The 16,343-nt window shown below is 36.2% G+C and overlaps 1 protein-coding gene across 1 annotated transcript in view; it reads right to left on the bottom strand.

Annotated features, from left to right (window-relative positions):
* CFAP47 (cilia and flagella associated protein 47) overlaps positions 1-16,343 on the bottom strand; it is a 362,349-nt gene that overhangs the window by 284,650 nt on the left and 61,356 nt on the right. Inside the window, 4 exon segments of the mRNA XM_054819861.1 lie at positions 2,204-2,413; positions 3,251-3,482; positions 5,244-5,375; positions 7,380-7,480. Of these exon segments, the coding sequence (XP_054675836.1) occupies positions 2,204-2,413; positions 3,251-3,482; positions 5,244-5,375; positions 7,380-7,480 (675 nt within the window).

The following is a 16,343-nucleotide window of genomic DNA, read 5'->3' as shown; positions in this document are numbered from 1 at the left end:
AACAGTGAATTACAGAAGAGATATTAAAACATTTGAAGCTAGACAGAAGAAATATCAGTCCTAAAAGACCAAAATTAAAGTCTATATTAATTTGAGTTAGTGCAGTAAAATCCCACACTGAAGGGTGAAAGGCTCTGAAAGACACATCAGCTCCACTCTTGAAAAGTAGTTAGACGCTTGTGTCCCTCTTAACAGGAACCAAGCAGAATCAATCCAGCTGCCTGTACAAGGATTAATGAAACTTAACAAGGGTAACAGGGTTCGAAAGAGGAAGCACATCTTGGCATTACTCTTGACTGCTCTCCTAGGAGTTGTGCAGGGTATCAACTTAATACTAGACATAAGGCAGTGGCAACAGAAAGAATTTTCCTTGGGTTGGAACCAAAGACATTTTTTGACCCTCTGACATCAGAAAAATATCAATATACTGATTACATAAATAAGAAAAATCTCTTTAATTTACTTAGACAACCATTCAGCATCATATCATACCATCTTCAGTTTTGGGCCCCTCACGACAAGAAAGAGACTGAGGTTCTGGAGCATGCCCAAAGAAGAGCAACAAAGCTGGTTTAGGGCCTAGAGAGCAAGTTTTATGAGGACAAGCTGGGAGAACTGGGGTTGTTTAGCCTGGAGAAAAGGAGGCTGAGGGAGACCTTAGTGCACTCTACAACTACCTGAAAGGTAGGTTTTTTTCCCTAGTAACAAGCAATAGGACAAGAGGAAATGGCTTCAAGTTGTGCCAGGGGAGGTTTAGATTGGATATTAAGAAAAATTTCTTCACTGAAAGGGTTGTAAAGCATTGGAACAGGTTGCCCAGGGAAGCCATTGCATCACCATCCCTGGAAGTATTGAAAAGACATGTAGATGTGGCACTTAGGGATATGATTTACTGGTGGACTTGGCAGTAGTAGGTTTACAGTTGGACTCTATGATCTTAAGGGTTTTTTCTTATCTAAATGATTCCATGACTCTGTGATTCTATATCACCACATGCTCAATGTCTTGCTCTCTGGAGGGATGTAACATGCCTGCAGAAGAAAAATCAGCAGCGTGGTTTTAGTGAGAGTTTTCAATTGATATGATGGCAAAGACATTCTTCAGCAGTCCACTGCCTAATGACTCCAGCCTTTAAGATATGATGGAAAATAAGATGGGACGTATCCATCAATTCCTTTATTTAGTAACAGAATGGATGGTGAAGTTGTGAAAACAACAGGAATCTGTAAGCACTGCTCTTCATTCAAGAAAGACAAAGATATTGTTCTGCCACTGCTGCAATGGCTCCTCCAAGTGATCTGCCACTATATTATCTATGATGCACAGAAGAATGCTATTCTGCCTCTTTTTAATAAAACCGATATACAAGAAAGTTGCAAATAAAGGTCCAGTGTTGTTGGAGCAGTATGCATTAGTCTCATGAGTTCGAGTACAACTATCATCGCTGTTATTCTCACATCAAAACCTTGTATTTAGAATAGTATATAAAAGACAGTTTTTAAATGGCTTTACAGCCTCTTGAACACTAGGTGAGGATGCTAAAAAGCAGAGGATTTCATGACATTAGACTTTCTCTGAAGTTCATTTTCTTCTGTTTCACAGCAGTGACAGCCAAGAAGGATGAAGAAGACTTTATTAACCTTTTTTGATTTGCACCATCTTTGACAGTTGTTCCATATTATGTGACAAGATAAGATTATCAATGAAGGTAGCTAATAGCTAAATCTGTTCAGCAGCAGGAGCAGTGCTTCCATTTCTTGGCATATTATTAATATGAAAGACTAATAGATTACAAAGTCAGTCTACAAAAACTTTGCTAAAGCCAGTAATTACAGGACAAAGAGCATCAGTGGAATAGTAAGATCATTAATGACAAAGCTGATCTGACTATCTACTGAGTCTAAGGAATGAGGTTGAGAGTCATCTTCTTTCACAATTAAGGGAGCAGAGTTCCTGTGGACTTCCTGTGTTGGATATAACCCTATCAAAGGACACCTCAATTAGTGTAAACTACAGAGGATAACCTTGGTAAAAATTAATTAAATTTATAATACATAAATCTTAGATCAAAACAGATACAGTATAAAGGAAACCCTAAACCTACTGTATATATTGTTCAGTTGGAATTATGTTTGAACTATGCTAATTAAAAAAGTGGAAAGAAAAGATGCATGCATGCATATTTTGTAATACATGTACTTACTTAAGGAAAGCAAGCAATGTAGAATGCTGCCAGTGGAGCTGTAACATTCGTTCAACTGGATCAAGGGGCAATGACTGCCTCGATGTAATGCCTGGTAACAACTGTCCACTCAGATGGAATAACATGTCATAAACAGTCTTAGTATCTTTGCCGAGGTTTTGCTTAAAAACCTTTTCATCTGAAGAGGTCATCTGGACTTTACACACATCACTAAGAGAGAAAAAACTTCCGATATTATTCTTTTTAGTGCACAAAATGAGCTAACATTTTATTTATATATATTTTTTATATATATATAATGATGATAAATTTAATAAACCATGAAGTAAAAAGAGCAGCAAGAAGGTTGAAAAGTATAGCGCTTTTTCCTTTTTACACAACTTTCATAATACTGTAAGAATTTTGAACTGCATGGAATATTTAATAAATTTATGTGAAATATTTAATAAATAAATTTTGTGTTTGTCACTGCTTTCTGCCAAACATAACTTTGATTTCTATCGTGTTTATAAATGTCTGTGTGTTTGTGTCCCAGGAGATTGGCTTCTTCATTATTTAGTAGCAAGCTAGATAAGGTCAACTAAGTGATGCCATTAAGACTGATATATTTCCAGGGTGTTTGCAAGACTCATGATATGAAATTTGCTTTCCCATCTGTTTCTTGATCATCAGAGTATGTGGAGGAAAAAAGACATATTGTTAAAACACTTTTTATGTCGCCAAAGAAGGGACAATTGCTAGAACTATGTTCATTCTGGGAGGAGAATCAATTTCAGTTAAGAGGGTGACATATAGTTTGAACTGCATATTTAACATACACTGCATTATGATATATCAGAGCATCATAGTTGGAAATATATTTTAGAAAATGAAAAATAACATCTGAGTGACATTTTCTTATAAAGAGCACACAGATGCTACAATTTTAATATACAAGGGTGTATTAGAATGTGTTTATATTCCTCAGATCACATCCAAAACACGTTAGTATATACATTAACATTTTATTAGGCAGACATAAGTTAGCTCTAGGCAGATATGAATTACCGTCTTAGTGAATATGGTATTGAAATAGGGTTTTGTCCCTTAGACCAACCAAAGAGAGTGAACCAATTCTTAACAGCAGTTAGGGTTTTCTGAAAGAAGATGTACTCCTCTTTATCTTCATCAGGAAAAAATGATAATTCAAATTTATTTTCTCTCCCGTCACTTTGGCAGAAAGCTTCACTCTCTTCACTCATCTTTTCATCACTCTCACTTTCAGAAGTAGTATCCGACTCTGAATGATACACAAAACAAAAATCCAGAAAAATTCCGTATTTCCCTATTTTTGTCTAGTACAAAAATAATTATTTTTTAACACACAATTGTTTTCAGAACCAAAAAAAAGTGTCAGACAATGAATGACCAACTTATTTCAGGAATAAACCATTTAAGTGACATGTATGCATCTTGGCAATAGAACAAATTATATTCTTGGAATCTAATTTCACTTAAAGAAAAAAGTATTACCCAATCAGAAAAAATTAATTCAGGCATGGCTTACAAACCCACAAACAATCTTAAAGAAACAGTCTTACATACAGTTCTAGTAGGTATAGCTTTACCAGCTAGTCATTGCTAGTTCCCCACCCCAATCACATAGCATGGCTCAGTAACTGACGTGTTCAAACAATTTATCAGGTATTGTATAGGTACAGCTAACCCTACATCCCAGTCTATAAGCCCTTGGACTTTTCTACCATCTGTTAGGCCTTCTCTCTCCCAAATTCTGACCTGGTCAAAACTTAGATTATATATTTTAACAACTACTAGTTGTTAATAACATCAACAACAATATTATTGCATAAAAGATAACTAAGAAAACAAAGAACACTTTTCTGCATAGCACAGATAACTTAGATGATTCTGTCCTTGAAGTTGTATTTTAATACCACTGTTGCAGTTTCAATGTTTCATTAAATGATGCAAAAATAAAACAAACTAATTGAAAAAATCTGACTGAATAAAAAAAAAAATCGTGTTAGGGTTTTAGAAGAAAAACAATACAATATGGAGAAAAGAGACTCATCCTTTATATGATCATTATGCAGTCAGATCCGAGTTTGTGCAGTTCTGCCAGCTGAAAAGATTATTTTCCCCATCTTGCCACTGCCACCTTTGCCAGAGGTTATCGCCTTTTCAGATCTGAAACTGAGTTGCTCTTTTGAAGCCTTCTTACATCATTCCAATAAAAATGAATCCTGTTGGTAAAGAGCTAGTATTCAATCTGTTTAACTACTCCTATTTGTCTTGGCAAAACCTTAGACAATGATCACACAAACATCAGCAGATCTGCAAGAGTGGAATCGTAACAGTGACTGAACAGCAACAGTAACTTCTGCTGTTCTAACTTCCTAGTTAGAAAACTAGCAGCTGAAAGATGAAAGACATCAACAGCCTCAGATACTAGTCAACTGACAACCTTACAGAAGATACTCTTAGTTCATACAGAACAGCACCTTAACTGAATTGCATTGACTTTTTTTTTTTAATATACACTACTTGATAAATGCAATAAAAATGTTGGAGTCTAACCTGAGCATAGAACCGGACCTTTGCAGAATATAGCATATTTACAGAGCATATATGATTGGTTAGTTCATGACTACAGAAACTCTGTCCCCTTTAGCAACTAATCCCTTAGGTTTGTTCAGTAGTTATTTTTCTGCTGGCTCCTCCATGGACATGTTATGGCAAATGGGACCTTGAAATTTTTTGTTTGTTGTTTTGTTTGGGATTTTTTAATATTTTCATTGATTTCCCTTCTACTTAGTCTGCTAAGAGGAAGGAGAGTTTTTTCTGCTTCTGTACTTTAGGCCAGGTTTCCCATGGTGTCACAGGAGAGGACAACCTCCCCAATATTCATTGATTATATGAGCAGAAGCATTTCAGTCAAAGCTTACAAATTAGAAACATATCTCTTTAAAGCAGTAAGCTGAAAAGCAGTTGTAAGAGCAGTGTAAGAGCAAAGTGTTTAAAGTGAACAGCTGCACCATACCTGATGATTGAGAATCTTCATAGGTTGAGTCAGTGGTTGCACCAAAGGAACTTGAAGAAATACTACGGGAAAGTGATTGTGGAGTATAACACGGATGCAGAACAACTTCTCCACTACTGTAGTCTTTACTGTCTATAAAACAAGATTACAAGCTGTAGTTGAGAAAGCATATTTTATTGTCTGTGCTCTAACAGTTTATAAATGGGTATCTGCTTCTATATTTTTCTATTTTGTGCTTCAGTTAATCAAGTAACAGTTCTCATTTGACTCAGGATGAAAATCTCACTTTGGTCATTAGACCAGGGATGAAAAGAATTACCTGCATATTTTTTCCCCATTAACAGTATGTTTTACAGGATGGGTCTTCACACTAGCTGAAAAGCACCTATCAGAACAGCGCTAATTCATGAATTCTAAGTCATGAACAAAATTGTCCTAAGGAATTTTTGATCACACTCTGTAATGAGTCTCAGCATACCATTATCGAGCTCTTTCAGACTCAACAACACATATTCTACAAACTGAACTCAAAAGTATGCTTTATCAATCCACCAGTTCTGTCAGAACGTATGTTCTGACATTCTCATGTTGGCCTATGATAGGAGTAGAGGACCCTCTGCTAGCTATCTCTGGTGTCATGGTGTCAGATATATGGAAACAAAGCCTTCATGAATAGCTTTGAAAGCCACTGTTTGTATATACGTGATCTGGTCACATTAAACAGCATTCTGCACCAAAACAGTCTACACAAAACCACATAAAATAAACTCAAGGAATTTAGTGGTAATGACTTGCTTCAAAACTGATAGCGTGAACAAACCGATAAGCAATCAATACAGGACAGAAACAGTCCATTATTAATGGTAGATCAGTTCTTAAAAAATCATCACTCCATTTCTGGCTTAATCATGAAGGGAAACCTACAAAGCATCTTCAAAAGACAAGCTTGCAAAAATTATCTATTGGTCACAAAAAAATAATAATAATAATTTTAAAAAACACACATTTACAAGAGAGAACACTTTTCCCCCTTTCCTATCTTCATTTAATTGTGCTATGATCCATGAATAGTATGATACCTATACCTATCTTCTATATGGAAAAAAAATAAAATCATTACCTGTCTTCTTGCTAATCCCTTTTTCAACTTCACAAGTACCAACTCTCTTTTCTCTTAGTCTGAGTAACACACTTATTTTAAGTTAATGAAGTCTTAGAATTCACAGTCTTCAAAGCTAAATCTATTATTTCAGACCTAAGGAATTACTTGCTTTCCCGAAAAAACTCATCTATTTCATCAAAATATATCAGCTCCCAACAACTATAAAAATATAATAATTTACCCTATATTTGAACCTGCTTTGAGCAGAAGGTTGGACTAGATGATCCCCAGAGATCTTTTCCAACCCAAATCATACAATGATCCTAATCTCTTCCCATAAGCACAGCTACACATGAAGAGATTACAGATCATTGAGGGAGGCAGAAAGGGGGGAGGCAGGAGGCAGGCAGAGATGGGGCCTGAGGGACACACACAGGCAGAGATGTAGAGACAGAGAGGCAGGCAGAGGGAGGCAGGCAGAGAGGTGCATTGCAGATAAAAATATTTCTAGTCTCTAATTGCGGGCTTTTATTAGGCCTTAAAATATGGCTGTGTTCTCCAGCCTTCAAGGACAGTGATTAAAAAAACCTGAAAACCATTCCCAACAGGCAGATAATGATCGCATTTAATCATAACGTCGTGTGGCTTTCTTCAAAACATAATCCAACTGCTGTCCTAGGAATTATTGATGATCACTCTCTGTCAATATAATTTAAATTATGTTCATTTATTTTCTATCATTTGGGCTGGTTTATCTAATCATACTTTAAAAACTTCACAAAACATTCTGTAAGATTTAGGCTTGTCTGAAATTTTTCAATAAACATTACCTAATAATTTATATAAGTTTTCCTCATTTTCAACAAGAAAACAGAAAGTATTAAACTGTTTTAAAAATTGAATTACAGTATCCCCTTGCAATTAATAAGAAAAAAAACCTATCTTGATGATAACATCCCTGTTATCACACTGAAAACACTGATAATACTACTAGACATAATATAATTTGAAGAGGTAGAATGGTGACTGCTTACTGCTTCTCAAGATAATTTGCTGATCAGAGCGGTGAAATGCCAAATACGGGTATAAAGTTAGAAGGCAATTCTCTGCCGTTGCTGCAACTTGTATTGAGAACCTGTTCAAAACAAAGTACAAAAGCGACAGTTTTCTATTTAGCCATTGTAATCAAGATATTTCATCAGAAGAATAAAAGACAGAATGAAGGTGCCTGGACAACTTCTTTTCTCTTCTATTCTGGTTCAATAGGAGAGTACACAGATGGGACTGCACATGCCAAAATGGTGAAGTTTAGTATAGTATTTCCACTTTATAGTTTTACTATGAGCATGGATGTCTCATTAATCTGAAAGTCCAAGAGTTAGCAGAGATTTTGTGAAATAAATGAACTATGTCCCTCTGAAAAGAAAAAAACAATTAAAACTACAGCTGACATTTATGAGTGTCCTAAAGGAGACTGCTAACTTGCTAAATATATGCTATAATTTTTGACAGGAGACGTTTTCTTGAAAAGCAACTTCTATTTTGATTTAATGTTTATTCTATAAGACTTTACAGAAATCTCAAAATAAATATTTAGAAATAAATAGATTCAATTTAAAAACAATGAGATATCGACTGCAATTGCTAAAGTATAATAGAAATTGATGTACATGCTCCAATGTTCACTAGAGTACCTGTACCGTCTGTAGTAGCCATATTAATGTGTAGCAATCCACCTTTTAACCTCATACTTCACCTCAGTCTCTTGGGGTGCAGTCAGCAAGTAAATTATTGCCATCGATGGATCCCTGTTAGCCATCTGTATATGCTTAGCTCCTTGCAACCAACAGATAATTCAACTGAGCTTAGTTCTTTGTCATTACATAGCTATTTTTTTACTCCATATTAACTTATTAACTAACAATATTATTAATTAGCTATTTTGAGTAAGCTGTCAAAAACACAAAGAAAACTGTATTTTAATAATTCAAACAGCATGCTGATATCCATCTTGCTTTAGTATGTCGAGAAATACGCATATTGAAAATACACCTTGCACAGAATAAAAGAAAATATTTTCTATTTTCTTTAAATTACATATTGAAGGATAAATTCCAATTTAAGTTAAATTTAGATTAATATTAAAAGATATCACAAGACCTTCCAGATTAATTTATAATATGACATAATTAGCTTCTACTGCTTTGTTACAGAATAACATAATCAAGGAAAACAGAAATATTTTAAAAATACTAGAAAGTAGCTTTTCTTTCCTCTTTCATACTTCCTTCTCCAAACACAACATTCTTAGATACCACTGTCAGGGGAACTTCATTGAATAAAGAAAGGCTCCAACAAAATCCATAGCCATCTTTCTTACTTGTAAATATTCACATTTGCATACCAATTTCATAGCTAACAGTTATTTAAATCAATAATCCAGCTCTGCAATATTTGGTTTGTTCTTAGGATATGTCAATCCTATTGGCACTTGCCTTGGAGTGGGGCAAGTGCCTTGGCCACTTTCTACCTTGTAGCATAGTATTTCTAGCTAATTTCATGCTTTCTGCTTTTATTCAGCAAAAAATCTCAGCAGCAGGACAGATGGCTATGAGAGGTAGACCTACATTGATCTATATGTACAAAATATACATTTGTACATGCCCAAACCAGGTGTCAGAGCATAATATTTTTTCTACCTTTACCAACAGGATCAGTAACTACAACACAGAAAAGTTTGCCAACTTCCAAATCGTGACTTTACTGTGATAAACGACAAATCTCAATACTCTGCAGGCATGTGTTAGGTTAAGTTCAGACAACAGAATTAGGGGCAGGAATGGAAGAAAGCTGTATGAAGGTTAATGAAAGACATAGCTCTCAAAGTTATATGAGAGCAACTGAGATGTCTGTATTATTGGACTCAGTTAACTTTTCTCAGTTTTAGGTGAGCACCTCAGTCATCTCCATCCTCAATGCTGATTTGAGATTTGGCCATATGCCAAATCTTCATTCATGTTCTACTTTACACAGTAATGAAACACATAAAAGTGGGCTTGAGAACAACTGCAGTACATCTTAACTAGTTATCCAAATTCAATGAGTGATACTACTCAAAGCAAAGATACTACTGCACAATCTAGACCATAACAGCCATTGCTACAGAACATTTGTGTACAAATAAATGTCTCAGACCTCACAGTGCTGCTACAAGAGAAGCTCCTCCCTGTTCCATGCTGCTAACAATCCAACAAGGGCATGTCTTCTTGGCTGCTGTGGTATTATAGTAAGAGAAATGAATACACCCAGCCAATACCAAACGCAATGCAAATATATTCTTAATAAATAAATTTAGAAGCTTCAGAGTGTTCATAAGATGAAAAAAGATTGGACAATGAAGAACCTTTGCTGGCTGAGCACGAGCTGTGAAGCAACATCAGGAAACTGCAAGTGATAGTAGTGAGTAAATCCCTGCTGCAGGGGACAGAGAACCTCATTTGCGAACCTGACCCTTCATCTAGGGAGGTGTGCTGATTGCCTGGGGCTTTGATCCAGGATGCTGTTGAGAGACCAATGTAGCTTGTCTGACCCTCGGTCCTGCTACTTTCCACATGAGCACCAGTGAAGTTGATGGGGAGACCTGGAACATATCAGGCATGACTGCACAGCTTTGGGGACAATGACCAAGGGAATGGGGCACAGGTGGTCTTCTCTTCAATTATGCTGGTGAGAGAAATGAACTTGAGGATGAGTGGATGGATCCTGCTAGCCAGCTACTGATTCTGCAGCTGATATTGACAGCAAGGATTTAGCTCCTGTAACCATTGTTCTACCATGGTTGCAGTAACCATGAGATGGTGGGGTTCAGGATTCCAGAAGGAGGAAACAAGGCAAAAAGCCATATCACAACCCTAGAATTCAGAAGAGCAGACTTTGGCCAGCGAAGAACCACAAGGACGAAAGAAGGGACTGAAGAACCTGCCATATGGGGAGATAGTGAGACTTGTGAATGTTCAGCCTGGAGAAGAGAAGGCTCAGGGGGATCTCATCTACATGTATAAATATCTGATGGGAGAAAGTAAAGAAGATGGAGCCAAACTCTTCTCAGTGATATTCAGCGAAAGCACAAAAGGCAAGGGGTACAAACTGAAATACAGGAAATTCTATCTGGTCATAAGAGAAAAAAAATACCATGAAAGTAGCTGAACATTGGAAGAGTCTGCCCAGGGAGTTGTGCAGTCTCCATCATTGGAGATATTCAAAAACCAACTGGACAACAGTGTTGATTCTGATTTGAGGAGGGGATTTGAAGAGAGGACTAGATGATCTCTGGAGGCTCCTTCCAACCTCAGCCATTTTGTGATAATAAATATCAACTCACTTATTGGTCACCTGTCTACTCATCATCATTAGGTATTTTAATATGGTATTTTCCCAAAAGTGGGATTTGAAAGGAAACTTCAAGAAGAATGAGTCAGTAGTTAAAAAATTTATCTGTTTCAAAAGATGACACTCCATTCATAAGGAAGCATATTCATGCAGAAGAAACAAAAGTGCTAGCAGCTAAATATTTATCGTACACATTTCAGGCACTGAGATATAGGGCATGAGACACAAAATCATGCATATTTCCATACAAATATGGTAAATAGATTACAAAGACACGTACATTCTGCATGTGCTTAAAATCATCTTGTATCACTGACCTTTATTTATAACACCGTTGATGAAGTGAGGGTACAAAGCTGTAAGTCTTGTGCAATCCATTTGTTCTGTATTTGCAGCAGAGCTTAACTTAAATAATATAAAAGTCTGTGTTATTATACTAGAATGAAAGATGTCTGGCCCCTTCCTCTAAACATCCAACCTTTAGATATTTATAAGGATTGATGAGATCCCCTCTCAGTCTTCTCTTCTCTAGGTTAAAAAGACCCAGCTCTCAGCCTTTCCTCATAACAGAGGAGCTCCAAGTCCCCTAATTATCTTTGTAGCCCTCCACTGGACTCTGTCCAGCAGTTCCCTGTCTTTCTTGAACTGGGGTGCCCAGAACTGGACATGATATTCCAGATGTGGCCTCACCAGGGCAGAGTAAAGAGGGAGGATAACCTCCCTCAACCTGCTGACCATGGCCTTCTCAAATACACCCCAGGATACCATTGGCCTTCTTGGCCACAAGGGCACACTGCTGGCTCATGGAGAGCTGCTTGTCCACCAAGACTCCCGGGTCCTTCTCCACAGCACAGCCTCCCAGCAGGTCAACCTCTAACCTGTACTGGTGCCTGGGGTTGTTCTTCCCTAGGTACAGGACCCTGCACTTGCCTTTATTGAATTTCATATTGTTCCTCTTCACCCATTTCTCTAGTCTGTCAAGATCTTGCTAATGGCAGTGCAGCCTTGTACTATATTTAACCTTTTTATTTTGCTCTATAGCATTTCAGACATTTTCTAAGTAGAAATAAGGGATTTGGTTTTGTATCAGTGTGCCTCAAATGCTCTAGAAATACAGGCATAGTTAAATAACTCTTCTTCAACAGTGTTCATTAACAGATCCAGAATATCACTAACAATTTCTAAAGAATCCAAAGGCATTGGGATCTGACAACTTTCTGTAGCAACATTGCTTGGGTAAATTAAAAAAATATTTAAGGGAAGTTCACATTGCTAGTTTAGGGAACAAAACAAACTGCTTGCAGAATTGATTAGTGCCAAAAGGAAACTGGACATGAGAGTGAGGCATTTTACAGATCTTTAAGAACAAAGAATAACCTAGATGCAGGGAACAAGAAGCTGTAGTTTAAAAATAAATAAAGACTTGCCCTCCTCCCTCTGCCCAAAAATCCTTGAACAGATCCAGAGATGACAGAACTGGAAGGGAGAGGAAAAGATGACCCATGCACTGAGTCATGAGATGACCCTCTGCCATTTATATTCATAAATGAGCACCCCAACATTGAGGAGCCCTTATCCTTTGTAGCAGGAGCTCAGGTTTCCACAGATATCAAATATAATAATGAATAGTGACAGACACATCGTTTCACATGATATACAAGACTTATCATTGGGAAATGTTTTTCCTAGTAGCAGCAATGATGTCAGTTCTTAATTCCTGAATAACAGACACTTAGCTAGTGGAGACCATCAAAATGGTAGAAAGCCACAAGCGCAGAAAAGAACAGGAGTGATTAATAGGTTTGGACCATCCTGGTTTTCAAAAGCACTCCCAACTATCTGAAGTAAAATACCAATATATTATTAGGTCAGATGAATGCAGCAAAGAAGCATGCAAATATCAAGAATTCCAATGTTTTCTAGCTTCTTGATCTCTCCAAATGTAAATGCTATTGAAAGAAAATGACAGCTCTTATTCTCTAAGACGTGCCAGCAGAATACACGCATTTGACATTTGCCAGCAGTGCCTAGTAAAGAGCTGCATGGTTTAGGCACATTTCCCAACAGCAAAAGGGAATGTACTGTTTCCCTCCATGAGACACTGAGATCTCCGGGACTATCAAAACAAATGGAACCAATTCATAACTGAGTACCTTTTAGTGATTGTGTCTCAGTTGCATCATGTTGTTATTAGAGGCTAAGATCCCTGACATACTCTCTTCCTGAAGTTACAGCCATGAACAATGTGAATAACTTCAGAAATTGCCTGTTTCCCCAGCTTCCCAGTGGGAGAGGGAAAGAAAATGGAGAACTGTAGAATGTGGGAGGCAAGGACCTCAGCACATTTGTGTCATTAACGATCACAGCAATCTATCCACCCATCGCACGTGTTTTTTTGATATTTTGCTGCCCAGAACACTATTTCCTTTGATTGTATGACACAACATGTATCTGTTGTTTGGTATTTATTTTTTAGAAAGAATAAGTTAAATGTCATTTCAATCAGGATGGCAGAACACTTTCTTTCCTACTAACTTATTTATCTAATCAGGAAATTAAAAGTTATAATAACAATTAGATGACAAATACATAAACATGCCATGTTCACAGAGGCTTTTTTTGGTTTAGTTTTTCAAGTTGAGGGAATAAGTGTTATAGCTAAATATTTCTTCACATTTATTACATACTTGCTTAAGATATTCTTGGATTTTATGTTATCTTTTACTTCTGTAGTCCTATCAGCCCTATGTAAGGAAATGTCATTTATTCTGCTTTGGAGTCAAAGGAGCAAAAAGGGAGAACAGAGATAAAAAATAACATTAGAAATTAATTGCAAATTCTCATTTACGGTAGTCATTAAATAAATATGAATGCACTTTCTTATGATCCATTTAATGGGATCTGTGCACACAGTAAATTACTTGCATAAATGACAAGCATCTATCTCACCTTTCTTTTACAGCTACATATGGCATGGTTTTGCTGTAAAACATGATTGCCTATCATCTTTCAAATGTTTTCTGTAAAGTAGCCAAATTCAACAATATCTATCCTCTACCCAATATTCACTCTGATTTAAAGAAAAAAAACACATTAGATGGAATTAATACGGACTATGCGAATCATTCCTACTGAAGTTTCAGACCTGAATTTAGAAAAGCAAACCACTGCAGAGCCTAAGTAAAAAAGTACCAAAACAGAGTATTTGTCTTATCAATACTCATGCTTTGAAATATGCTGGAATTAGTTTTGCTTAGAAGTTAAGGTTCCTCTTCCAAGTAGTTGAATACATAATATTTTACTAACTTATGAAAATAACTTTTTAACTCGCTTATGTTAATTCCAGCCCAGAACACAGAATATGAGTTGAAGTTCAAAATTTTAGTTCAAGCCATTTAAATATACATATTATTATGTTGAAAATGGAAAGATAAAGAGAGAATACCTGACAAATTAATACATCTTCAGCAAGTGATACTGTGAGATTTCACGGCCTATTAAACAACCCAGGAACCTATTCAAGACCAGTTAGCTTTTATATGTGTTATAAAAGGTTATAGGTTTCATTGTTTTATTATTAAAAATCTAGAAGGTCCCGAAATCTTGTCTTCCTAAAAGACTCAAATTAACAAAGCAGTTCAAATTCATTAGTTACACAGTCTGAAACAAACCGTTGAAATGCTTAGATAATTAGTTGAATCAGGTTTGATGTTTGGATGCATTGCATAGGTCTCTCTAGGAGGTGGGCCAGCGAGAATGAGGGTAGATATGCAGAGAACAAGAAATTGCAGCTACAGATTACTATAGAGTGGAATATCAAAGTACACAGTAACATTAACAGTAGTAATGAAACCCAAGTCTGGATAAATTATCATAGACTTTATTAGAATAATAATGATATGGTCAGGATTAGAGAATCGAGCATGCACTTAGACTTCCAATTGAAGGAAAGAATTCTTTCTGGTTATGATAAAAATAACTTCTTCCAAAAGCCAATATGAATAATATTACTACACTTAATAATAGCACACAGAGAATCCCTTTGTTTTGGATGGTGTGCTATTTCATTCAATTGTGTTCGCATTTTATATCATCTGCTCCTACAGCCCACGCGCACATGCAACTCCCTGACAGGAAATCACATATGCATTGGCAAACCAATGTTATTAGTTCTGTCCTTTAGCAAATACCTGTCTACTATGTTTTAAAATACAGCACCAATTTTAAGATGATTTGGCATTCCTGAGCATGAATTTTTTCACCTCCACAAGCAGGGATGCCTTTTAAGGTGATGACTTTTATTTGGTATCTTTTTTTTCAAAAACACATTGAGTTTGCCTCTAAATTGAAGATTGTATCCGTTATTTCATTTTAATGGCAAATATAGAAAAAAGTTTATTACACAGCAGAAAGGATTATTTCTCTATAACAAGGTTTGAGAAGCTGCTAGTGCATCATATAAAAACAGTTACTAAACCTAAATATTGTGCCTGCTCAGCAGCTATATTTCAGACCTCATCATAAGCATTATCCTTTTCTCATAATTACCGCAAGTTTTAGCACACATTTATGAATTACATCCCACACAATGATTAAATCTTAGAACTAAATAAAATTAATAAGAAATAGATTCTTGGCTGACAATCTATACAGAAAAATATAAAATACTAATCCAATGTGAGCAGCAATAACTGACAGGTCCATAACCCTTTCATCAAAATAACATAAAAATTAGTTTTATGCTTAGGAAAAAGTCCATTCTAAGTTGTAGGGCAGAGATATTTAACCCTCAAAATAGTTGCTTTATTGAAGACGTGAACTGCGGGAATGGCTTTTAATTATAACTATCTTTCTTCCTCATGCATACACCCATTCATCCCACCAAGGGGAGAGATGAACAAAAGGGACAAATGCTGAGAACGATTATATTTGCACAGAACACTTAATAACAGATTTGATCTCCATTTACTAGGGGCAGGGGAGATCTGCATTGCTTTTGACCATTAAAGTTATTTAAAACCCAGCCTACTATAAAATCAAAGATGTATGAATTTCATGTTTGCATATGTCTTCATCACTAAATGGTGTTTTAAACAGATGAATTTTGGTATGAACTCTGCATATAAATTGCTGTCAAATTCTAGGTGTTCTGTCCTAAAGGAATTTAGGTCTAACAAGAATTAGACCACATAAATTCCTAAGTATTTTTCAAAGATAGAGCTTATACTCCCAAATAATTTCAGTACTTATGAAAACTTCAAATCCCTTCTGACATAGTGCACAGGACTGCAGTTGAGGAAATATACAAATAAATAAATAAGAACGTAAAGCGTATCTGTCCCTTATCCATTCTCTCTTGATAGTGCCCACTTCTGCTGATGCTGCTTTCAGAAAGTCCCTCTAAGGCAGTGCAGAAAACACTGAAAAGCCCAACATGGAGGAAGGAAGAAGACACCAACAGTTTTCCATGCTTTGTTATCCAGGCCTGTGTCTTATAGACAGTAACCTCCAGATTCCTAACAAGCTAAACAAGCAACAATATTACAGATATTGCAAGAAGAACTAAAGAAAAGGAAATGCCTCAGCTCAGAGTATACAAACTCAGACTG

The sequence above is a fragment of the Grus americana genome, chromosome 1, assembly GCF_028858705.1.
Source record: "Grus americana isolate bGruAme1 chromosome 1, bGruAme1.mat, whole genome shotgun sequence".
In the NCBI taxonomy this organism is placed as follows: domain Eukaryota; kingdom Metazoa; phylum Chordata; class Aves; order Gruiformes; family Gruidae; genus Grus; species Grus americana.
Note: the sequence above shows the minus strand (reverse complement) of the source record. Positions and strands in the feature narration are given on the sequence as shown.